At 59.8% G+C, this 25,120-nt stretch overlaps 2 protein-coding genes and 2 long non-coding RNA genes across 4 annotated transcripts in view; all 4 read right to left on the reverse strand.

The window, feature by feature from the left end:
- The window catches only part of LOC149122138 (beta-microseminoprotein-like), a 449,968-nt gene that overhangs the window by 344,071 nt on the left and 80,777 nt on the right, over positions 1–25,120 (reverse strand). The window lies entirely within an intron of this gene.
- On the reverse strand, positions 72–8,008 carry LOC103347115 (uncharacterized). Its single transcript, XR_016221800.1, has 7 exons — positions 7,435–8,008; positions 4,966–5,068; positions 4,221–4,364; positions 3,770–3,835; positions 3,021–3,119; positions 2,494–2,646; positions 72–959 (listed from the first exon to the last, which is right to left on the reverse strand). It is a non-coding gene; the product is annotated as an uncharacterized LOC103347115 (long non-coding RNA).
- On the reverse strand, positions 8,270–11,453 carry LOC149122142 (TBC1 domain family member 26-like). Its single transcript, XM_089313759.1, has 6 exons — positions 11,354–11,453; positions 11,103–11,188; positions 9,808–9,847; positions 9,295–9,369; positions 8,746–8,853; positions 8,270–8,615 (listed from the first exon to the last, which is right to left on the reverse strand). Exons 4-6 carry the CDS (start codon positions 9,331–9,333, stop codon positions 8,538–8,540), a joined length of 225 nt encoding a protein of 74 aa, XP_089169885.1. The 5' UTR covers positions 9,334–9,369; positions 9,808–9,847; positions 11,103–11,188; positions 11,354–11,453; the 3' UTR covers positions 8,270–8,537.
- On the reverse strand, positions 12,055–24,540 carry LOC149122143 (uncharacterized). The gene is made up of 3 exons (XR_016221371.1): positions 24,362–24,540; positions 23,392–23,510; positions 12,055–13,586 (listed from the first exon to the last, which is right to left on the reverse strand). It is a non-coding gene; the product is annotated as an uncharacterized LOC149122143 (long non-coding RNA).

Here is a 25,120-nt window from a genome sequence, read left to right on the forward strand (position 1 = left end):
TGCTCTCCCACCCTGACCCAGACCCCTATGGACACCAGGGTCACAAACTGGAGCAAACACGTTTCCTTGTAACCATTTAATATAGGGTCAGCACCACCTGAGGGTGGCAGGGGCAGGGGGCAGGGGTTAGTACAGTGGCTCTCAGCACTGCTGTTGTCTTGCAGTAACGGGGTATCCTGGCCCCAGGAAGAGCCTGGGGGGTCGGGGCTCAATCAAGTGTATAGGATGCCGTGAAGACACACGGAAGGCTGCTGCCCAGCCTGGGCAGGACACGTGGTGGGCTCAGCCTCTCTTCTAGGAGGCACCCATCATCCAGGTGCCCCATGGAGTAGGAGGTAAGGAGGCCTCGGGCCAGGGAGGGCACACGGGCCTGGTCTCCCAGCCCAGGGCTGGCTCTGGCCGGCTCCAGCCCATGGCTGTCCAGAGTGCATGGGGCTGCCATGCCAGTAGTGGGGAGTCTTCAGCCATGGCCCCCAGGCTGGGACGGGCTGCATGGGCCCTGGTTCCAGGGGCTCCAAGGCCTGTGGAGGAGCCCACATCCACAGGCCCTCCCGGCTGCCAGCATCAGAAGAGTCGTCCTCCCTCTGTCCTGGCCCGCTCAGGTTAGGGAGACTGGCACACTGGCACAGCCCTCCCCTCCCCCATGAGCTCTCTGGAGTCTCCGTGGGGCTGGCCACATGTGGACTCTGCGGTCCACACAGGGGAGCCCAGGCCGAGGGGCTCTGGGCTGCCTTCGCAGCTCTCCTCCTCCTCGATGCCTTCCCTCACGGCAATGCGGAGGCCAAAGCTTTCTGGAGGATGGATCATCACTGCACGGGCAGCGGGACCCCTGGTCTGCTCCCACACTGCCACTGTGTCCTGAATGGCGATCTTGGCCTTCATGGCACTGGGGGCAGGAACATGCTTCTGGGGGACGTGTGCCTGCCCCAGGGGCCTGCCACACCGTTTGATGGCCTTGGCTGGAAGAAGAAGAGACGCGGTTTGCTTCTCCACAGCCCCCATCTGACCTGCAGGGTGCCTGCCTCGACCTCACCCTGGGGTCCCCATCATCCCATGTGACACTGAGGACTCTCCCAGGCTGCTGGCCCCAGAGGGGCGGTGTGTGCAGCCTGGGCCAGGGGAGCCCTGGGACAGCTCCGGCTCCTCCTGCACAGGCCCACAGGGTGGATGGCCCTGCCCTCCCCACCTCACTCTCTCTGGGGATCGAGGCACCAACTCAGGACCCCATCACCTACCCCACCTGACCTCCTGTGCCCTATCAGTGCATTGGCTGAGTTACCCGCATCTGAGTCCCTCCTAAATGGCTGGAAAGGAACTGAGCCTAAGATGATGGGGGTGAGAGCTGGGGCTGTGGGGCAGACATGGGGTCTGATTCAGGCCCTTGGGGACAAGAATGCAGTTTCTAAAGAGGTGACAGGGGTGCCCTGTGTCCTCTGACCCTGGGCCACTGTCCCTTTCCTGGTGAGACAGCACCGCTTCTGTCCCACAAGCTCCCAGGGGAGGCAGAACCTGGAAGCACAGTGGGGCCTCCCCAGTGCCTCAACAGCCTGCACCTGGGTCCCCACTGCCAGCCTCTAGAGCTGGGACAAACCCATCTCTGCTCTTCATGGGGACCCAGGCACTCAGGTCCTTGATGGCAGCAGCAGCAACAGGGACGAGTATGGGGACCCCTCCCCACCAGAGCCCAGAGGCCAGCGCTGCTCCAGGTTCCACTGACTTCAGTTGGCCCGAGGCTAGGACTGCAGAGCCCACACTCAGCTGCACTTGGGTTCTGCTGTGGGGGCCTGCAGTGCCTGCCTCTGTGCCCACCCTGCTCACAGGAGTGGACTCAGCCCCCACAACTGGGCTCAGGGCACCTGGGCCTTCCAGGGATCCTCAGATGTTTGAAGGGGATGCAGTGCTGGCTGGCTTTGGCCTTCACTGTGCAGGGTCTCCCACAGCCCCACCTTCCTCTAGCCCTGCCTACATGCAGGTGGGAGCCCCACCCACCCCTGTCCTAGGAGGGTCCTGTGTGCAGACAGCTGTGGTCATTGTGCCAGGAGCCTGTGTGGGGTCAGTCAGGGAGATGCACCCTGGGCAGGCAGGGCCACTTCTCATCTTGCTGGAGTGGGAGTCCAGCTGTGCTCCAGGCTCCTGGGGACACTGAGCCAGGGTACCTGCTCCAGACCTGGGCAGGGTAGCTCAAGGCGGGGCCTCAAATCCACTCCAGAGTGGAGGTCAGCTGAGGAGCCAGAGCCACAGAGCCCTAGGACAGCTCCACATCCCAGCCCCAGAGTCATTGGGGGAGAGCAGTCCCCCACAGGAGGAATCAGGGCAGCTGCCTGACGCCCCCCCAGGCCATGCTGTCAGAGCTTCTGAAAGCAGAACTGCTGAGCCCGGGGAGGACATGGAGGACAAGGAAGAGGTGAGGCCCTGGGCAGGGCTGCCAGGGCTGGCACTCCCACTACTGACTCCCCCAAGGGAGCATGGGACGGGGCCGTGTGCTGGACTCACCTTCGGGAGGCAGGAGGCACTGGAGCTTCCCCAGCTCACGCATGGAGGCCCGCAGCTGCCTGATGACCACATCCTCACTCAGTGACCAGGCCTGCTTCAGGGTCAGCTGCAGAAACCCATGGATGTGGTCCCTGGACATCTTCAGCAGGCACTCTAGACATGGGGGCGGGTGTCAGGCTAGGAGGGGCCCTAGAGATGGTGCAGCCACCATGGCTGCTCCAAGCCCTGTCCCAGCACCAGACATGGGCTGCAGACACCCTTGGACACCCTTGGGTGTCAAGCCAAGCACTGGAGGGACTGCTCAGGGGCCAATTTCCTGGGCAAGGACCCTGGCCACTTCTCCTTGTGGTCTGTGGGGGCCTGGGATTGGGGATGCAACAGGGGATTCTCAGTGCCCTCCTGAAGAGAACCCAGGACTCGCAAACCCCCTCATGCCTCCCTCAAGCCCTGCTCATGAGACACAGGCAGGGGGACCCCCAGCTCCTCCGTCCCCAGCACCTGGGCCTCTGTGGGCCCTGAGGACTCACTGTGATGGATCTTGAGGGCCGTGTATGCCATGGTGGTGAGCACGTGCTCACCCTCAAGGATATAGATGTCCCACATCCTCAGAGCTGGGGGAACAGCACCTGGGGGACAGAGGCATTGGAGGACCCTGCCCATCAGGGCCTCAGCAGGGCCCACAGGGGTGGGTGTGCAGTGTCACTATCCTAGGACAGAGGGAGACTCCAGGAGGCTGCATCACACAAGAAGGCCAGAGCTGCTCCTGGGAGGGGAGGTGAGGGTGGGGGACTGGTTTCATTGGGAGGTAAGGCCATTCCTCACAGCCACATCCCCGCCCACTCAGGGAACCAGACCCAGAGAGGATGACCATGTCCTGTCTTGGACCCTGGGGGTCTGCACACTTTGGAAGCCACACTGGAGATACCAGACACACCAGGGACCTGGGGGATGGGTCAGCCCTTGGGCTGTGCTGACACCAGCCTGTGCCACCCAAGGTCTATGGATCTTCTGCCTCTCACTGTAGGGCTCTGGCCTTTGCCAGGCTCTCAGGATGGGTCCTGGTGGGACCTGTCCCCTCCTTGATGTCCCTGAGGCTCAGCCTCAGCTTGGACCACCTTTAGCAGGGCAGGGCCTGCCTGGTCTGCACAGCAGGCTCCCTCCTATGTCTGCTGGGGCTGGGGGTGCTCAGCCCTGATCAGAGTCATAGGCCACCAGGACAAGAGAGCCAGATACTGGGCAGGAGCTTCCCTGGGCAAGGGGTCCCCGGGGCACTTACCCCATCCAGGAAACCCTGGATGCACCAGTGTGCGGTGTAGTCCTCCAGGTACACACCCTCCTTCTCCTAAGAAGAGGCAGAGGGGGCTCAGGGCCCAGGTCCCAGGGCCCAGGCCTGACTCCCTCTAATCTGTGCCCTGTGGCAGAGCCCCTGGGTGCAGGAAGCCCAGCAGCAGGTGCATCCCCTCTCCCAGCTATGCAGATTCCTGAAGGGACACAGGTCCCTCAGTCCACTCTGCCCTGGGACAGCGTTTCCCTCCAATCTACGCAAACTCTGGGGGACCAAGTGCAGGAAATCAAACCAGCACCCAAGCTGCCGTAGCCCCCAGTAACCAAGAAAAGCCTTGGTGAGGACGTAGCCTCCCCTGGCCCAGGAAGCAGTCAGGACCCCTCTCTGTCCTCCCCTCCCTGAGCACAGAGCCCCCGAGGGGAGAAAGGAGATGTTTACTTACCAGGTGTTTCTCCAGGGAGGGGAGCACGCGATGCATGATATCTCTCAGGTGGTGCTGGAATCGCTCCAGTTTTGGGGTGTTCGGTTTGTAGAAACCCGAATAGTATCAGCCACATCCCCATGTTAGAGCCTCCTCCTAGGAAGGCTGGAGAGCCCAAGGCCAGGGTGGGGTCTTTCTGAGCACTGAGAATCAGGGGAGGCTCGACCAGGGGCAGGTGGGAATGAATGTGTCCAGGGCAGAGGACCTGCTTGGGAGGTGGGTGCAGGTGGGTGACTGTGTGCAGCCCAGGCCAGGCTGCCCCCTGGATACTGCTGGGGTGAATGCTGTCAAACTGGGTGCCTCCTGACCATTCCAAGACTCAGGAGCGATGAAGGGGTGACCGTACAGGGGATGCTGCCTTCTGTAAGTTCCCTGGGTGTGGCTCTCTGCTTGAGAGTCTGCGTAGAGAAGTGTGAGGCAGAAGAGCCAGAAACAACCTGAGTCACTGGACAAGGACAGGACCCCTTGTTCTGAAGGTTCCCACACCCAGGATGGCCATGGCCAAGCTGCTGGGCCTTTGGATGGTGGTGAAAGAAGGGGGCTGGCTCAGTGTGGGAGGCCTCTGCCAGCCCTGGCTTCTAGGGAGAGCACCCCCCCCACCAACAGGGACACTGTCCTGCACATTCAGGAGCCAGTGAGGGCTGTGCATGGACTTTCATGCACTGGGCCTCACACGCCATCCACCTACCGTGCATCGTGTGCTTACTGTTTTCCATGAGCTGGACCAGGGCCCAGAAAGAGTCCTCCTTGGGCATATACATGAGCAGAAGCGCCACCACATGGCTCAGGCCCTGGCTGTAGCCCACCTCCTGCAAGATCCCAGAATACCTTTAGACCTCCCCTGGCAAGAATAATATCCTGGGATGGCCCACCTCTCAGGGAGATCAAGGTCACCCACTGAAGGGTCTAGGAAGATTGGGGAGGGAGCCCCTGTGTCTGAATCCTGCCATTTGGTGTCAGCAGCCCAAGAATTGGAGCCCATCGAAGTTCTCCAAGTTCCTGGAGGGAATCCTGCAGGGCCTGAGCTTAGGCAGCACAGCGGGGAGACCTGAAGTATGGGGACCTGTTACCCACAAGATGTCAGGATGGGCCAGGTTGCTGTGGGAATCCAGACCCATGCCCATGGAAGCTTCTGGACCCCTGAGCTCTGCAGGTGACGTGGTGGCCCTTTCTCACATGAGGAAGAAGTAAGCCAGGAAGTGCTACCAGGACCAAAATAGGAGGTGTGCCTCTGTCATGGGTACAGGCCTGGGCTTCCTGCGTGCCAGGCCCCCTGGGAACCAGGGCACCAGGCAGGGTTGGCCAGTGGCAGGTCAGGGGATGGGGATGTCCAGGCCTTGCTGGGTCACCCATGGAGCCCTGCACCTGCTCCATGCATGGGAAAGGTCTGAGTGGGTGGTTGTGGCAGTGGTGCTGTGTGGAGTGGGATTCAGGCCCATGGGTCCAACCACATGTCTGGTGGGTGTAATGGCATCAGTGGGACCCAGACTCAACTTTGATGAGCAAAGTCATACACCTGATCTGTCCTGCCTTCGCCCCACACCCCACTGTGTGGAATGCTAGTCCTGGGAGGGGTGTCCCAACTCAGCCAAGCTCCTGGGGTCTGGAGGCCAGCCCAGGAGAAGGCTGCCTTTCTCCTCACAGAACTTGAGGTTGGGTCCAAGGAGGCCCAGAGCCTGGCCTCTACACCTCTGTCCCAGAGCTGTGGATGAGAGAGGCCCCCTCAACACAGGCTGGGATCTCTGTGACCAAGGGTGCCCTACAAGGACTGCCGGGATAGCACCTGCGATATGATCCCAGAATACTCACGGGATTGTAAACAGAATAGGCCATGAGCACTTGGAATAAGGTGCGTTGGCTGGAAGAGAGAGGACAGAGGCTGTGCGTCCTGTGCTGCTGAGGCTCTCAGTGTGGCTATGCCTAACAGAGCATGACAGCCATACGCAGGGCCTGTGACACTCTGCTCATGAGCAGTGACATCATCAGGGCACCTGTGTGTTGTCCACCATGTGGGTGAGCACTGCCTGCAGGGACACTAACATCTCCCAGGGTGCAGTCACGTGCAGTTTCATTTCCCCAGGTGGGTGTTCGTTGCACAGGTGAGCGTTCCACTGTGGGAGGTGCAGTCCCGTGGGTCTAAGCTGTGGAGAGTCAGCCTCCCATGCACGTTCAGCCTGGTAGGGAGCAGCTCCTGTGGCCTATGTGTTCCCCATGAGCCTCTGTGGCCAAACTTCCCACCTCCCCCAGCCCATGGCCACCACTGCCCTGTTGTGTGTCCCAGGGTTCGGCCTTTCTCAGACGTCCTGTGAGTGGATCGCAGTATGTGTAGCCTTTGAGGGATGCTTCCTCTCTTAGCAGAATGCACCTGAGATGCATCCAGGTGTGCCCAGGGCCGAGCCTCGTCCTGCCTCTCACTGAATCCTGTTCTCGGATTCATCTGTGACACGGGTTGCTTATCTGTGTCCCCACTGAGCATCGTGCAGGGTAGTCCTGCGTCCAGTGACTGTGAACACAACCCTGAATCTTGCGTGAGGGTTTTATGCACTCAGCTGTTCTGGTGCTTGTGTACATGTGCGTGTGTGCTGGGGGTTTGTGTGGAAGGTGTGTGTCTCTCATTGTGAGAAATGGCCCTGGGTGCTGCTGGGGGCCTGGGCCACTGTGCTCTGTTCCTGCAATGAACCAGAGTGGCGCTCGCCTCACGTTCTGCCCAGCACCCGGTGTCCTCGGTGGTTTTAGTTCCCCCATTCTCACAGCTGTGCACTGGTGCCCCGTTGTGGTTTAGGTGCTAAGCATGTGTTCATGCGTTGAGTAGAATTGTGTGTGCCATCATGAAGGGGCCCTCCTGAGCCTGTGTCCCTGGGGTACTAGGAGGCTGCCCACTGCTTCCTTCTTACTGAGTTGAAGGGCTCCTTGAATATTCTGGAAATAATACCTTAATAAGGTAGATTGCTAATATTGTCTCCCCTTGTGTTTCTTTTCATTTCATTCTCTCCACAGTGTCTTTGGGAAAGTTTATATAATATAAAAAAGTTTATATAATATATAAAAGGCAATTTTGTTTTCTGTGCTAAGTGAACTGTTTCAGGTTTGCACCCAAGTCTTCCCTAGGGACCCCATGTGCCCCAGGACCCTTGCTCCTCCCACCCCCGGGTCCTCCCCAGCCCAGAGGCCTCACTTCATTCCGTAACATTCCTGGAACATCAGGTGGTTTCTGAAAGCCCATGTGATGGCGGAGTCGATGTGATGGAAGTGTCTGGCGCCCAGTCTGGCCTGCTCTTTTCATCTTCAGCAGAGAGCAGGTTAAAGCCTCTAGCACAAAACACACATGTCCAGTCCCAGCTGAGTCTGAGGAGACGTGGAGGAGGCACTGACTAGGATCTAGGGAGAGGAAGGCAGGATGGGGAGGACAAGGGGGAGGGGCCAGCCTCAGGACTAGCAAAAGCCCCATTGCCACACAAGGACCTCACGTCCACGTCAGCTCTTCTGGCTGACAGGGAGAGTTCCCTGCAGGGAGCTCATTCCCTTCTGGGTCCCACGTTGAGGGGGGGTCATGGGCTCCCTACTTGCCTCAGCATCCATGTCACCCCCTTGCCAGCATCCCTGCTGAGGGGGCCACTGGGACCCCGATGGTCAGTATCAGACAGGGGCTCTGAAAGGTCCCTGTGCACTACCCCTGCCTGCCCTCAGCTCTCAGCATAGACGCGGTCTGACCCCAGCCAGGCTTCTGATCCTCCTCGCTGGCATCTCAGGCCCTGCCCTCCAGGAGTCAGCCAGAGCCTGACCACTGCTCCATGCTGCCCCCTGCAGGAGGGGCCCATCTCCATCTAGACGTTGGAAGCCACCCTGGGCTTGGAGCTGAGTCTGGGCAATGACTGTCTCCAGGCCCAGCTCCCAGGGTAGCCCCAAAATGCAGACTTGGGGGAGGCAGGGTGGGCCACACAGCTGGGCCCTGCTCCCTGATGGCAGCCGGGGACACGAGAGTCAGCTGCAGTTGCCAGCCCTCTGCTCACACCAGTCCTTGCTCCCTCCTTTCCCGGAAGCATTGAGAGCTGTCTGACCATCGGACCAGCCACTCCAGGCAAGGGCAATGCCAGGGGTGCAATTGCATGTGAAGGCAGGGCCAGCGAAGGGCAGGCCCTGTTAGCACAGAGCCTGTGGGGCTCCCGACCTCACACCATTGTGATCTCATACTGGGAGACCCCCGCCCATCATGGGCACAGCAATTCCTCTCTTCTGGCCTTATGCCAAGCTGCCCAGGTGAGTTCAGCAGAGAGCAGGTTAAAGCCTCTGGCACAAAACACACATGTCCAGTCCCAGCTGAGTCTGAGGAGACGTGGAGGAGGCACTGACTAGGATCTAGAGAGAGGAAGGCAGGATGGGGAGGAGGCTCCCGAGGGTTCAGTGAGGGACGGTCCTCCACGGAGACTCAGGCTCCTAACCAGACCCGAGCAGCTTGAGCCCCCTTGGGCTGAGTGCAGAGCCGTACCGCGTATTTGCCCAGATTCTGGGCCTTCTTCTTGTCCACCTCCAGCATCACGGCCCACACCTTCCTGCGCACCTGGGCAGGGATCCCCTTATAAATTCTGTGCTGAAACTACAGGAGAGAGGAGGCTCTGGTGAGTGGTGAACATGGCCGTTCAGGGAGGGACTGCAGGGTGAGACAGCAGGAGGGAGAAGCCAGGGGCTCCCTGTGTATTGGCAGAGGGAGGATCTGCCCAGATGGGGGCCTTATGACCCACAGTGACTGGGGGCCAAGGGCTCAGGGGCACCGGCTCTGCCCTGCACTGACTGCCCCCTACAGGGCACCTGGAAACCTGCCCTGCATCCGGGATTGTCTTCAGCAGTGACTTCAGATTTTCTACCAGGACAGTGTCCTGTGTGTATGGGGAAGGGGTGCAGATGACCTATGTCTCTAAGGGCTGGACAGTTGCCCCTGGGCATTTGAGAGGCAGGTGGTGCCTGGCACAGGAATGGGCACTGCTCAAGCCCCAACTCAGCTCTCAGTGTTCCCGAGGGGCCCTCAGCTCCACGGTACCTTCTCGCTGCCACAATATTTGCTGTGGTTCTTTATCATCTTGATCCATTTCTGGATCCTGCGCACCTGTTTACACTGGAAAATGAGATAGGATGGCATGAGCCCAGCTTCAGGCTCTGAGAGTGGCTCTCAGATGCAGCTCAGGAGCTCTGTGTGTGCTCAAAGGAAGGAGCCAGAAAAGGCACAGACTGTGAGCCCCAGATATTCTGTCTGGGGAGAGTCGGCGGCATGGCCTCTGATCCGAGCTGCCCTGTTGTAAAGGCAGAGCCCCTGAGCTCTAGCCAGGTCACTCCCTAGCATGCCAATAAGTCAGGGCGGCCGACAGGCAGATGCCCCTGAGCTGTGGCTCAGTTCTGGCACAGGCAAGTATGTTAAGATGTTAGCAGGTGCCATGTAAGTATTCCATCACAGGGCCTTATGGTACTCCCACTAACCATTGCCGAGCCCCACATGCCCCCTCCACCCAGCTCTGCTTCCCAGATGACTGGCCCATGGCCAAGGACTTGTCCTTACCTTTGCCCCCAGGGTGCTGTCTTGGGGCAACTTCTGCTCACTGGAAAGCAAGGGAGGTGGAGAGGTGAGGACAGGACCACAACCAGCACCTCTACCTCCCTAATGGGCCAGGGAAGTACCAGCCTCAACTTCTCAGCCTAGGGGACTGAGACGGGAAGGGAGGGGCTGGTGACCATGAGCACAGGGAGCCCAGGGCCAGGCAGGGGCCCTTGCTGCCAGTGGGGGTCTCCAGGCCTGTCAGAGGTCCACCTTCCTGGGTGTGTGGCAGCACCCCCACAGCGGTTGGGGGGTTGCTGTCCTGAGCAGGGCCAGGCTGCCCGGGGGGGAGGGAGCAGTGTCCCCACATCAACTCTCCCCAAGAAGTCACCCTGGAACTGAGTCCAGGTGGCCTGCCTGAGAGATGCTCAGTGCTGTGAGTGTGCACCTGGGGCTCCAGGCACCTGGGACCACCACAACTCCCAGGGTCCCCCCCTGCCCACCATCCTCCCCTGTGCACTGGCAGCCTGAGGTGCTGGCTCCACACCTGCCCCTCCTCTGTCAGCCCAGACTGTGGCCATCTCTCCACCACTCTGCTCCTGTTATTCTCCAAGTTCTGGCACAGCATGAGCCAGAAACCCCTATCCTCATGCTAAGGTGGGCTGCTGAGTCATGCCAAAGATGGCCCGAGATGGCTCCATCCCCCTAGGTCACTGGAGCCCACCCTCCAGCCATGGGGCCTCTCTCCCCGACATCTGTGGGAACAGCCTCCAAGTCTGCCTCCTGCCCCCAGGCCCCACTCCTCCAAGCACAGACCCGGGGGCAGGGCCCTCAGCTGCAGCCTCCCTGTGGTCTGTACTATGGGAACCCACAAGCAGGTTCAGAGCCTCAGAGACCACACCCCTGGCCATCCCTCAGACTAGGTCTTCAAAAGCCTTGAGCCTGGACCCTAGACCCAGGCACCTCCTGGACAACTGCCAGATGCTAGGCTGGTGCCCCAACCCTGTGGCCGCAGCTCTGGAATGCTGATGGCCAGGCTGTGTTGCCTGGGAGCGTGGGGACCCTGAAACCACCCCCTCTACCTAACAGAAACAGAGACCTCAGAGTAAGAGTACCCAGTGGTTGCCCCACGTCCAGCTCTGTCCCTGCCTGTAGTCCTCAGTCACAGGGACACTAGGCTCTGGCTAACTGCTGACCAGTGCCTGCCTGTGACCACAGCTGGGCTCAAGATGGGGGCCTGGGGACAGGTGTGGCACCTCATGTTGGGGTTTCTGATCCCAGTCCCTGCCGTGGGGTGGGCTGGGGTGTGGAGGACTCACTGCAGGAACCGAAGCCTGTCTGGGACAATTCAGCCGCCTTCATTGTCCTCTTCTTCAGGCTCCAACAGTGCCGCTCCTTGGTGTCCCTGCAGCCGAGAGGGGACCCAGATGAGAAGCCCGGGTGTCAGTCACTGGTGGACCTGAGCAGCCTGCCCCCTCTCCCCTTGTCCCCAGGGAGGTGGGGTCTGGCTCTCACAGGCACAGTACTTGAGGCAGGGTCCCACATCCTCCCCCAGCACCCAGGCCCGTACCTTCTCATACTTCATGATGATCACTGCTTGCTCCAGGGCTCTGCCGGACCTCAAGGTGTCCATATCCAATATGTAAGACACACATGCACATGTGAGCCAGCACAGGGAGCCCTCGGGAACTGCTGCCCTGAGGCTGTCCCCCTGGTCAGCTGGGTCCCAGGAGGATGACTTATGCAGAGCACAGGGACTAGGGATGGTTGGGGAAGGACAGCCCCCACATTGTCTCCCCTGCCCTCAGAAAGGATGCTCCTCCCCCAGCCTGGCATCCATATGTACTCCAGGGAGTCCAAGTCTAAGGGTCTCCCTGGCCCGCTCCCAGTCCCCGCATCTCTGGGGCTCTCAGAGGTGGACTCACTGCCCCACCTAATACCAGCTGATCTGACACCTAGTCTTGAACCCGTGTCTGACACAGAATCACACCAAGGCCCATTCGACACTGATGCCCAGCACAGCGGGAGGAATGGGATGACTGTATACATGCTTTGCACACAGGGGCCCACTGAGAGCTCAGCCACATCACTCATGGAACCTGGCATGGGAGACCAGTGCCACCCACCTGGCGTGACCTTCCCCGCATCACAGGTCATGCGGAGATCCAGTCCCACTCACATCCGTCGAGAATCCATTCAATTCTATCAAATGTGCCTCCTGCCTACGCTACCAACAGCTGGTCAGTTGGGCAGTAGATGCACTACTGGACACTAGTCGCCTCCCAGCCCAGAGTGCGCATCCTCAGTGACCGTAACATCACAGAAGCTGGCCAGTCAATCCCAAGTGGCTCTGTTGTGGCATGGGTCAGGGTCCTCAGCCCTGGCTTCATTAAAGGTCACCAGAAGTGGGGCCTGTGTTCTCCCCAGGGCCCAGGTGAAGAGGGCAGGGCTCTGGCAGAACTGCCCCAGAACCAGGGGTGCCAGGGCCCTCTGCCACCTGCCGTAATGGTCCCAAGTCCCAGGCAACCTGCACTTCCTGCCCCTCATTTCTTCCTCTGCCATTTTATTACAGCCCAACTGTGAAGGCCTTTTTCTATGAACACAAGGTGGCACAGGGAGCCCCATCATGGCCAGTCCTTCTTCCTGAGGTCCCCACACTCGGGGGCTGCCCCTGCAATGACCTGAACGGAGACTCCCAGGGCTGCAGCCTCCTGTCCTACCACAGGCCCCACCCCAGCACTCCCAACCCCTGCTAACCCCCCCTGCTCTGTTCCAGCCCCTCTTCCCAGGAGTTGTAGGAGGTGGACACAGGGGGTCCTCCTGGGATGGAGGGCAGGGAAGCCACCCGCTGAGCACCACCTGCATAGGACCTCAAGCCGGTGTGGCCCAGACTTTCCAGAGCAGGAGCCAGGGCCCTGTCCTGACACTGACCAGGGCTTCAGGCACAGAGCACTGAGAACTCCTGGGCACCAGCTCCTGAGCCGCATGCTGGTAACACCAAGCTGCTGCTGACCATAAGGACAGGGACAGCACGCATCGGGCAGGAACAGTCACAGGCCCGCAGCTACCCGGGGTGCTGTTCTCCGGGACACACACCCCTGAGGGATGCAGGGGTCACTGCCAGCAGCAGCTCAGCCCTTCCAGCCCCTGGGCTGCTCATGGTCACCACGGGCTCTGCAGAGCCCAGGGACCCCAGCAGGGTTGGCCCAGCCTCAAGGGTTCCAGCTTAGGCTGCCTTCCTGCTGCATCCTCACTGCCTACTCCGGGGGGGGGAGCTGTCTTCTACTGTGGGGTGTGCATGTATTTCTCTGTGTGCATCACACATGTGTGCCCAAGATGGGTGTGCTCCAGGCCTCCCCCAGGACTAGAAGCTCCACGCCTGAAGTACCCGGTCCTTGTCACTGTCACCTCATGGCATGCAGGCTACACTGAGATGGCACCAAGTGTCCCCCCATTTTCCCACCAAGCCTTGCTGGGCTGCTTTGGTACAGTGGAGGTGGGCTTGCAGTGGGCACAGCCCCATGGCAAGGCAGGAATCTACACTCCTTCAAGAACTCCTGTTGCCCTCAGTACAGTACTCACTGGTGAGGCTGAGACGATGGCCCCAGGCTGATGGGTTTAGGAGGCTCCTGGATGAATCCTGCTCTGGGTGACAAGGCAGCTGGCTGCACAGCCCCTGCCAACCTGGCCCAGCATGGAGGACGCCCGGGGGGAGGGATGAACTCACCTCTGCAACGTGGCTTCTGTCCCCTACTGTCAGGTGACGATCCCACCTGTTGGCCATCTCCTCCTCTGTCAGGACCCTGGAGGTGGATAAGGAAAAAAAAATACACCTGTCTCCAGCCCCTCCCTGCCCTGTCTCAGGCCCCAGGACAGCCTCTCCTGCTCACCCCATCATGGTCAGGGCAGTGACAACCCAAGTCTCATCTGCAGCCTGCCCGGTACCACAGAGTCCAGCGTCCCCATCCCCTGCACATGCACCACAGCACTCTCTGTTCCACTTCCTCATTGCAAGGGGCCCCTCTTGTGCCCAGGAACCCACCCAAGTGTTCCCCTCTGCTGTCCTGCCCTACCTTGACGCAGCACTCACCAACCCCTGGAGAAACTTCTCCCCAGACACGGGGGCAGGAGGCCTCCCTGCACCCCTTAAAGCCACGTGGCCATGGCATTGTCTTGCCTGTCAGTTTCTTTCTAGTCCTCACAGCAACCTTGCTCGCCTCATCACCTGAAGGTCACGGACATGGGCAGTTTCTCTTTAGTCTCCCTGCCCTGCAGACTTGCTAGCAAACAGTAGAATGCAAATAAATACCAATAAATTGAAAAACATGGCATTCTCATACATTCGGTGTGGAGTTGAGGGCCTGCATGCCATGAGGGGTAGCCTGCATGCCATGAGGTGACAGTGACAAGGACCGGGTGCTTCAGGCACGGAGCTTCTAGTCCCAGGGGAGGCCTGGAGCACACCCATCTTGGGCACACATGTATGATGCATAGAGAAATACATGCGCACCCCACAGTAGAAGACAGCCAGGTGTTACCAGCATGCGGCTCAGGAGCTGGTGCCCAGGAGTTCTCAGCGCTCTGTGCCTGAAGCCCTGGTCAGTGTCAGGACAGGGCCCTGGCTCCTGCTCTGGACAGTCGGCCACACTGGCTTGAGGTCCTATGCAGGTGGTGCTCAGCGGGTGGCTTCCCTGCCCTCCATCCCAGGAGGACCCCCTGTGTCCACCTCCTACAACTCCTGGGAAGAGGGGCTGGAACAGAGCAGGGGGTGTCAGCAGGGGTTAGCAGTGCTGGGGTGGGGCCTGTGGTAGGACAGGAGGCTGCAGCCCTGGGAGTCTCCATTCAGGTCATTGCAGGGGCAGCCCCCGAGTGTGGAACAGGTCTATGTGAGGCTCGCTGTGCCACCTAGTGTTCAAATAGAGACCTTCACAGTTGTGCTGCAATAACATTGCAGAGGAATAAAGGAGGGGCAGAAGGTGCAGGTTGCCTGGGACTTGGGACCGTTATGGCAGGTGGCAGAAGGCCCTGGCACCCCTGGTTCTGGGGCAGTTCTGCCAGAGCCCTGCCCTCTTCACCTCGGGCCTAGGGAGAACACAGGCTCCATTTTTGGTGACTTTTGATGAAGCCGATATGAGGACCCTGACCCATGCCACAGCTGTGCATCACTTGGGATTGGCTGGCAGCCCCATTATGTCACAGTCAGTGAGAACTGTGCACTCTGGGTTGTCGGCAACCAGTGGTCAGTAGTGCATCTACTGCCCAACTGACCAGGTGTTGGTAGTGTAGGCAGGAGGCACATTTGATAGAATTGAATGGATTCTCGATGGAGGTGCGTGGGACTTGCTCTCTGCATGAGCTGTGACGTGGGGAAGGTCACGCCAGGTGGGTGGCACTGGTCTCCCATGCCAGGTTCCATGAGTGATGTGACTGAGCTCTCAGTGGGCCCCTGTGTGCAAAGCGTGTATACAGTCGTCTCATTCCTCCCGCTCTGCTGGGCATCAGTGTCGAATGGGCCTTGGTGTGAGTCTGTGTCAGATCAGCTGGTGTTAGGTGGGGCAGTGAGTCCACCTCTGAGAGCCCTAGAGATGCGGGGGCTGGGAGCAGGCCAGGGAGACCCTTAGACTTGGGCTCCCTGGAGTACACATGGATGCCAGGCTGGGGGAGGAGCATCCTTTCTGAGGGCAGGGGAGACAATGTGGGGGCTGTCCTTCCCCAACCATCCCTAGTCCCTGTGCTCTGCATAAGTCATCCTCCTGGGACCTGACCACCAGGTGCCCGCCCACCTGGCTGTGTGACTGTCCCCCCTCTGACCAGGGGGACAGCCCTCGGGGCAGCAGTTCCCGTGGGCTCCCTGTGCTAGCGCACAAGTGTGTGTGTCTTACAGATTGGATATGGACACCCTGAGGTCCGGCAGGGGCCAGGAGCAAGCAGCGATCATCACGAAACATGAGCAGGTACAGGCCAGGGTGCTGGGGGAGGAGGTGGGGCCCTGCCTCAAGCACTGTGCCTGTGAGAGCCAGACCCTGCCTCCCTGGGGACATGGGGAGGGTGGCTCAGGTCCCCCAGTGACTGAGACCCAGGCTTCTCACCTGGGTCCACTCTCCCTGCAGGGTCCCCATAAAGAGGCCCAGTTTCATCTGGGAGAAGAGGATGATGAGAGTGGAGCGCTCGTCCCAGACAAACTTAGATTCCTGCAGTGAGTCCATTGCACTATGATACACCCAGGGGAGGGACCAGGGTCAGAAACCCTGCCATTAGGTAGCACACCTGTCCCCAGGCCCCCTCCTTGATCCAATCTGTTGTCACAGTACAGGCACTGGTCAGCGTGTGGCCAGAGCTGATGACCCAGTGAGTGAATCAAAACTGAAGGCAGGGGCCGGTGCCATGGTTCACTAGGCTAATCCTCTGCCTTGCGGTGCCGGCACACTGGGTTCTAGTCCCAGTCGGGGCACCGGATTCTGTCCCGGTTGCCCCTCTTCCAGGCCAGCTCTCTGCTGTGGCCAGGGAGTGCAGTGGAGGATGGCCCAAGTCCTTGGGCCCTGCACCCCATGGGAGACCAGGAGAAGCACCTGGCTCCTGCCATCGGATCAGCGCAGTGCGCTGGCTGCAGCACGCTGGCCACAGCAGCCATTGGAGGGTGAACCAACGGCAAAAGGAAGACCTTTCTCTCTGTCTCTCTCTCTCACTGTCCACTCTGCCTGTCAAAAAAAAAAAAAAAACTGTAGGCAGGGACAGAGCTGGACATGGGGCAAACACGGGGCACTCTGCTTCTGAGGCCTCTGTTCATGCTAAGTAGAGGGGGTGGCTTGAGGGTCCTGCCCTGCTCCTAGGGGACACAACCAGGCCATCAGCATTCCAGAGCTATGTCCACAGGGTTGGTGCACCATCCTAGAAGGTGGGCAGTTGTCCAGGAGGTACTTGGGTCTCAGGAGCCAAGCTAAAGGCTTAAAGAACTGGCCTGAGGGACGGCCAGGGGTGTGACCTCAAGGCTCCGAACCTGCCTGCAGACTTCCCCAGTACAGACCGGGGCAGAGGGGTTTGCAGCGGAGGGCCCGGCCCCTGGGTCTATGCTGGGAGGAGTGGGCCTGGGGGCAGGAGGCAGACTTGGAGGCTGTTCCCACAGATGTCAGAGAGAGAGGCCCCGTGGCTGGAAGGTGGGCTCCGGTGACCTAGAGGCATGGATCCGTCTCAGGCCATCTCTGGCGTGACTCAGTAGCCCAACTTAGCTCGGGGATAGGGGTTTCTGCCTCCATGTTGTGCCAGAACCTGGAGAAAAAGCAGGAGCCGAGTGGTGGAGAGATGGCCACAGTTCCGGCTGACAGAGGAGGGTGAGGTGGGAATCAGGCAACTCAGGTGGCCAGTACATGGTGGGGAGGGTGGGTGCAGGGGACCCTGGGGGTGTGGTGGTCCCAGGTGCCTTGAGCCCCAGCTGCACACTCACAGCACTGGCAGCAAGGGCTCCTGCCTGGCCCTGGGCTCCCTGTGCTCACGGTCCAGCCCCTGCTGGGTGTCTGCCTGCAGCATGGCTGCCCCCTCCCTGCCCTTCTCTGTGCCCTGGGCTGTGCCTCAGCAGGGTGAGGAGGACACAGGTCCTGTCCCAGCCTTGCTGGGAAGTGGACCGTGCGAGATTCAGTGCCCATTCTCATGGTGTTCTCTCTCTTGCCTTTCAGTAAGCAGAAGCCACCCAGGCCTGGATGCCTGGCAATGCAAGGGGTAAGCTGACCTTGGCCATGGACTCTTCAACTAGGAGGCAGAACTAGCAGGCCTCTGGGTATGGGCAGTGGTTAGGGGAGTGCCATATGGTCCTCCAGGGACAGCAGTCCCCAGAAGATCTGTTGAGGCCCACATGCCCCAGTGTAGGCCTGCAGCTCTGGGGTCCCCGCCTGTGGGCCACTATGGCCCACTTGCTGGATGAGATGGGACTAGCTTGAGGATGGCTTGTCCTGTAGGCAGAGCCCAAGCCCCTGAGGCTCCCCTAGTTGGAAGGTCTGGGTGCCGTGGTCTGCCCCTTTGCTGGCTCCTCCCAGCTGAGTTGTCCACAGCCTCCTGAGCTGCATCCGTGGCCTCTCCAGAGGACACTGCTGGGCTCACACCATCCTGTCTCCATTCCCAGCGTAAACATCAGGAGGGCCGCCGACTGCAAAAATGGAACAAGATGCTGCGAAATTTCACCAAGTACCACAGCAGTGAGAAGGTGCCTGGACCTGAGGGCCCCTGGGGACCACTGGGGGCAGAGCTACAATGGATGGTGCCCATCGCTGTGCCTCTCAGACACAACTGTCCTGCCCTGAAAGGACACAGGTCATCTCAGCCCAATGCCCTTACACCCAAGAAACTGTCGCAGTAGAAGATCCAAAGTCTCCCCTGGGGCCACTCCCAGATGCAGGGCAGGCACAGTTCCTGGTGCCCTGTGGGGGCAGTGAGCACACAACAGAGACTGCACTGAGCCCTCGGCCCTCCTCTCACTGTTGGGTCAGGAGGCCCAGGTCCAGGCAGATCTGGGGACACAGCACAGAGCCCAGGGCTCCCCTTCCTGCTGCCTCACCCTACGCTCCCCCTGAACAGAGGGCCTGGGGCGGGTCTCACCAGAGCCTCCTCTCTCCTGTAGTTCCACTGGAGAATTGAGAAAGGCATCCCCACCCAGGTGCGCGGCAAGGTGTGGGCCATGATGCTCTCCGTGGATACCAGGAAGGCCCAGAACCCTGGCAAATTCGAGGTATGGCTCTGCACGCAACCCGAGGCAGCCCGGCCTGCTCAGGCCTGGTCAGGAGCCCAAGGCTCCCGCGTGGTGGACAAGTAATGCCAAGGAGGAGTGGTCATTCGGTTGGGGCCCCTACCCGGCCCTCCCCTCTGCCTCATCCATGTCTCCCCAGAGGCCTCCTCCATGTCTCCCCACACACAAATGGGCCTGGACACAAGGATCCGGTCAGGGCCACAGCCCTCATCCCTGTGGTTCCACCTTGCCTCTAGGCCCAGGACTGCCCAGTGCCATTGTGCTGGGTTCTGAATGCATAGAGAAGGCCTGGAATGAGGTGGAAGTCCTGTGTGCTAGGGCCCTCAGCTGGCTCTGTCCCTAACGGCCCTCCCCACACCTGCTTGCGTGTTTCTTATGCTCACCGGGCCCTGCCCTCACCTGGGCCTTCTCATGCCTGGCCTGGCCTCAGCTCACCCAGCCCCCACCTGGCCTGCTGGTTCCATCGGTCAGAGTCAGCTCTCAACTGCTTCTGGGAATGAGGGCTGATCCATCAGAGGGCTGGCCCCGGGCTGACTGTCACCTCCCTGGCTGACATCAGGGAGCAAGGAGCAACTGAGCCGCCAGCCCCGCCCTCGCCCAAGTCTTCAAGTGGGGGATGCCCCTGGGGCCAGCTCCAAGTCCAAGAAGGGTGTCCACTCTCTTGATGGAGCTGGGGCTCTCCTGCAGGGGGCAGCCCTGAAGCCTGGTCAGGGTGAGGCTGACTCCTGTCCTGTGGGGCCTGAGAGCCCAGTGAGGAGGTTCGGAGGCCTGATTGGGTCTCTCCTGCTCTGGGAAGGCAGAGGTAGCACAGAAGGACATTGGCAGAGCCCCTGGCCTCAGGCTGACTGTAGCGGGTCCGCAGTGGCCCCTCTGCTGGGCACTGGGGGTGGCGTGGACACTAAGGTGAGTGGGGAACCCCTGACCCTCCCTGGATCAGGGGAATGAGCTGCCCCCAGAAAAACTCTCCCTGCCAACCAGAAGAGCTGATGTGGCTTTGGGGTGCTTGTGTGACAGTGGGGGTTGGCTCGTCCTGAGGCTGGCCCCTCCCCCTCGGCCCTGTCCTGCAGGAGATGAAGGAACGGGCCAGGTTGTGCTCAGATCAAGTCCAACAGATCGATGAAGAGGTAGCACGCACGTTCAGAAGTCACATCATGTTTCGAGAGAGATACGGAGCCAAGTGAGGCCTCTGGGCTGCAGGGGTCCCGGGGGAGGGAGGTACAAGGGTCCTGGTACACATGGGGTCCTAGGAGAGACTTGGGCTCAAACCTAAAGCGTAATTGCTCTAGGACAGAAAAAAATGGATCCATGGCCTTCTATTTATACTGAACAGTTTGCTTTCCCAAAGACACTTTGGTGGGAATGAAATGAAAAGGAACACAAGGGGAGACAGTATTTACAAAATATATAAAATGAAGTTTGTAAATCTAAATAACAAGAAAGCAAATCAGGGTTCCCTACCCTGACACAGGCCAAGGCTTAGGAGGGCCCCTGCATGATGGCACACACAATTCTACTCAACGCATGAACACACACTTAGCACCTAAAGCACAACGGGGCACCAGTGCACAGCTGTGAGAATGGGGGAACTAAGACCACTGAGGACCCCGGGTGCTGGGGACAATGTGAGGTGAGCACCACTCTGGTTCATTGCAGGAACAGAGCACAGCGCCCAGGCCACCGGCAGCACCCAGGGCCATTTCTCACAATGAGAAACACACACATTCCACACGAACCCCCAGCACACACGCACATTTACACAACCACCAGAACAGCTGAGCGCACAGAAAACCCTCACCCAGGATTCAGGGTTGTGTTCACAGTCACTGGACTGCATGATGCTCAATGGGGACACGGATAAGCAACCCATGTCACAGCTGAATCCGAGAATGGGATTCAGTGAGAGGCAGGACGAGGCTCGGCCCTGGGCTCACCTGGATGCATCTCAGGTGCATTCTACTAAGAGAGGATGTGTCCCTCAAAGGCTACACCCGCTATGATCCACTCACAGGACATCTGCAAGAGGCCAAACCCTGGGACACACAACAGGGCAGTGGTGGCCACGGGCTGGGGGAGGTGGGGAGTTTGGCCACAGAGGCTCATGGGGAACACATAGGCCACAGGAGCTGCTCCCTACCAGGCTGAACGTGCATGGGAGGCTGACTCTCCATGGCTTAGACCCACGGGACTGCACCTCCCACAGTGGAACGCTCACCTGTGCAATGAACTCCCACCTGGGGAAATGAAACTGCACATGACTGCACCCTGGGAGATGTTGGTGTCCCTGCAGGCAGCACTCACCCACACGGTGGACAACATGCAGGTGCCCTGATGATGTCACTGCTCATGAGCAGAGTATCACGGGCCCTGCGTGTAGCTGTCAGGCTGTGTTAGGCAGAGCCACACGGATAGCCTCTGTCCTTTCTCTTCCAGACAACGCTCCTTATTCGAGGTGCTCCTCACATATTCGATGTACAACCCCGTGAATATTCTGGGATCATATCGCAGGTGCTATCCCGGCAGTCCCTGCAGGGCACCCTTGGTCACAGAGATCCCAGCCTGTGTTGAGGGGGCCTCTCTAATCCACAAGGCAGAGACTGAGGGGTAGAGTTCAGGCTCATGGCCTCCTTGGCCCCAACCTCAATTCTGGGGGCAGAACGGAAGCCTTCTCCTGGGCTGGGCTCTGTTCTGGCCCAGGCAGGCCTTACTATGGTGCTTCTTCCTCACGTCTGCAGTGGGGCCCAGCAGGGCACCTGTGCAGCAGAGAGCTCCAGAGGCCATCACGGGTGTGCAGTCTGCACTCCCACAACAGTCTTCCCCTTCCTGACATCTGGGGTGGGGCTCATACCTCTTCTTAACCCTGCACAGCCTGCGCTCAGACCCTGCAGGATTCTCTCCAGGAACTTTGAGAGCTGGCATGTGCTCCAGTCCCTGAGATCCTGACACCCAAGGGGCAGCAGTGGGGCCTGGTGGTAACGCTCAGCCCTCCCAGGAGAGGTCACCTTTGCCATGTGAGATCATCCCAGCTGGAGAAGTCCCTCTGATGTGTTTTGTGTTCTTCCAGGAATTGGGCTGGAAGCCATGTGGCAGCCCTGCTGCTGATGTGGCTGAGTGAAGAGGATGCCTTCTGGGCCCTAGTCCAGCTCATGGGGGACAGCCAGCACTCGATGCATGGTGGGTGATGGGTGTGGTGGGCGTGGTCCGTGCAAGTGCAGGGATGGGCATGCAGACAAGTGACTGGGACATTGTCCCTCGCTGGCTGCTGCGTGCATAGGGCAGTCTCCCTCAGAATACTTCCTTAGAAGCCAGGGCCGGCAGAGGGCCCAATACCAAGCCATACCCCTCACTTGCCATCACACAAAGGTCCTGTGCCTTGTCTTTGACAAATGACCCTTAGGTCCGTACTGGCCTTACTGCTTTACATCTCTCTACCGAGACTTCCACCCAGTGAGCCACACACCTGCAGAAGGAGCATCCATTCTATGGTGACCCCTCCACACCTCAAGTGACCAGATGGCCCTTAGGCACCCAGTGTGACTGCAGTCAGCCCAGCAGTCAACTAAGGCACACTGCCCTGGGCTGTCAACTGTACCCCCCTTCCCCTGATGCTCCCCTGCCTGTTAGAGCCTCCCCTGACCCTCCGTGTTCAGAAAGACCCCACCCCAAGCCTTTGGCTCTCCAGCTTTCTTGGGAATACACCCTGAATGAGGACTGGGGGGTTGCTATTACTCAGATTTCTACACACCAGACCCCAAAACTGGAGTGATTCAAGCACCACCTGAGAGATATCATGCATCGCGTGCTGCCCTCCCTGGAGAAACACCTGGTAAGTAAACATCTCCTTTCTCCTCTCGGGGGCTCTGCGTTCAGGGAGGGGAGGACAGAGAGGGGTCCTGACTGCTTCCTGGGCCAGGGGAGGCTACATCCTCACCAAGGCTTTTCTTGGTTACTGGAGACTGCGGCAGCTTGGGTGCTGGTTTGATTTCCTGCACTTGGTCCCCCAGAGTTTGCGTAGATTGAAGGGAAACGCTGTCCCCAGGGCAGAGTGGACTGAGGGACCTGTGTCCCTTCAGGAATCTGCATGGCTGGGAGAGGGGATGCACCTGCTGCTGGGCTTCCTGCACCCAGGGGCTCTGCCACAGGGCACAGATTAGAGGGAGTCAGGCCTGGGCCCTGGGCCCTGAGCCCCCTCTGCCTCTTCTTAGGAGAAGAAGGGTGTGTACCTGGAGGACTACACCGTGCACTGGTGCATCCAGGGTTTCCTGGATGGGGTAAGTGCCCCGGGGACCCCTTGCCCAGGGAAGCTCCTGCCCAGTATCTGGCTCTCTTGTACTGGTGGCCTGTGACTCTGATCAGGGCTGAGCCCCCCCAGCCCCAGCAGACATAGGAGGGAGCCTGCTGTGCAGACCAGGCAGGCCCTGCCCTGCTAAAGGTGGTCCAAGCTGAGGCTGAGCCTCAGGGACAGCAAGGAGGGGACAGGTCCCACCAGGACCCATCCTGAGAGCCTGGCAAAGGCCAGAGCCCTACAGTGAGAGGCAGGAGATCCATGGACCCCCAGTGGCAGAGGCTGGTGTCAGCACAGCCCAAGGGCTGACCCATCCCCCAGGTCCCTGGTGTGTCTGGCATCTCCAGTGTGGCTTCCAAAGTGTGCAGAGCAGTCTGGGTGGCCCCGGGGTCCTGGATAGGTCTTGGTGCTCTTTCTCTCTGGGCTTCTAGGGCACAGCTAGGATGCCCTATAACACTGCACACCCACCCACTGTGGGCCCTGCTGAGGCCCTGACACACGGGGTCCTCCAATGCCTCTGTCCCCAGTTGCTGTTCCCCCTGGCACTTAGGATGTGGGACATCTACATCCTTGAGGGCACGCACGTACTCACCATCATGGTATACACTGTCCTCAAGGTCCATCGAAGTAAGTCCTCAGGGCCATCAGAGGCCATGGTGCTGGGGATGGAGGACTTGGGGGGGTCTCATACTTGGCCTGGGTGAGCAGAACCTGGGGGAGGGACGAGTTTTCTGAGTTCTTGGTCAGCTTAGGGGGCATTGCAAATCCCATTTCATTTCCAACCCCAAAAACTCAAAAGTCCACTGGGAGAAGTGGCCAAGGTCATTGCCCAGGAAAAGTGGCCCCTGATCAGTCTCATCTAGTGCTTGACACTCATGGGTGTCCAAGGGGGTCTGCAGCCCATGTCTGGTGCAGGGACAGGGATGGAGCAGCCATGGTGGCTGTGCCATCCCTATGGCACCTCCCAGCCTGACACCCACCACCATGTCTAGAGCCTGTGTTGAAGATGTCCCGGGACCACATTCAGGAGTCCCTGCATGTGTTCCTTTCCCAGTGCCTGGCTCTCTTGACCTGGTGTCCTGTGACTCTGAGCAGGGCTGAGCTTCCCCAGGCCCAGCAGACACAAGAGGGAGCCTGCTGTGCAGACCTGGCAGGCCCTGTCCTGCTGAGGGTGGTCCAAGCTGAGGCTGAGCCTCAGGGCCAGCAAGTGGGGGACAGGGCCAGGGTCAGGGTTTGGAGCAGGAACAAGGATTGGAGCAGCCATGGTGGCTGCACCATCCCTAGGGCTCCACCTAGCCTGATGCCCGCCCCCATGTCTAGAGTGCCTGCTGAAGATGTCCAGGGACCACATCCGGGAGTTCCTGCAGGTGACCCTGAAGCAGGCTTGGTCACTGAGCGAGGATGCGGCCATCAGGCAGCTGCGGGCCTCCATGCGTGAGTTGGGGAAGCTCCAGTGCCTCCTGCCTCCTGAAGGTGAATCCAGCACACGGCCCCATCCCATGCTCCCTTGGGGGAGTCAGTAGTGGGAGTGCCAGCCCTGGCAGCCCTGCCCAGGGTCTCACCTCTTCCTAGTCCTCCTTGACCTCCCCAGGCTCAGCAGTTCTGCTTTCAGGAGCTTCTGACAGCATGGCCTGGTGGGGCCTCGGGCAGCTTCCCTGGATCCTCCTGCGGGATGGTCCAGCTGGCACTGGATCTCCTTCAGCCATCTGAGGACCCCTGGAAGGCCCAGGTGCCCTGAGCCCAGTTGTGGGGCTGAGTCCACTCCTGTGAGCAGGGTGGGTGCAGAGGCAGGCGCTGGGGGCCCCCGCGGCAGAAGCCAAGTGCAGCTGAGTGTGGGCTCTGCAGTCTTAGCCTTGAGCAAACAGAAGTCAGCAGGATCCGGAGCAGCACTGGCCTCTGGGCTCTGGTGGGCAGGGGTCCCCGTACTCGTCCCTGCTGCTGCTGCCATCAAGGACCTGAGCGCCTGGGTCCCCATGAAGAGCAGAGATGGGTCTGTCCCAGCTCTAGAGGCTGGCAGTGGGGGCCCAGGCGCAGGTTGTTCAGGCACTGGGGAGGCCCCACTGTGCTTCTAGGTACTGCCTACCCTGGTGCTCATGGGACAGAAGCAGTGACAGCCCAATCTCACCAGGAAAGGCACAGTGGCCCAGGGGCAGATAACACAGGGCACTCCTGCCACCTCTTTAGAAACTGCATTCCCTGTCCCTGAGGGCCTGAACCAGACTCCATGTCTGCCCCACAGCCCAGCTCTCACCCCCATCATCTTAGGCTCAGTTCCCTTCCTACAATTCAGGAGGGACTCAGATGCGGGTAACTCAGCCAAT

This window comes from Oryctolagus cuniculus, chromosome 15, assembly GCF_051225735.1.
Source record: "Oryctolagus cuniculus isolate XC-2025 breed Fujian yellow rabbit chromosome 15, ASM5122573v1, whole genome shotgun sequence".
Lineage (NCBI taxonomy): Eukaryota > Metazoa > Chordata > Mammalia > Lagomorpha > Leporidae > Oryctolagus > Oryctolagus cuniculus.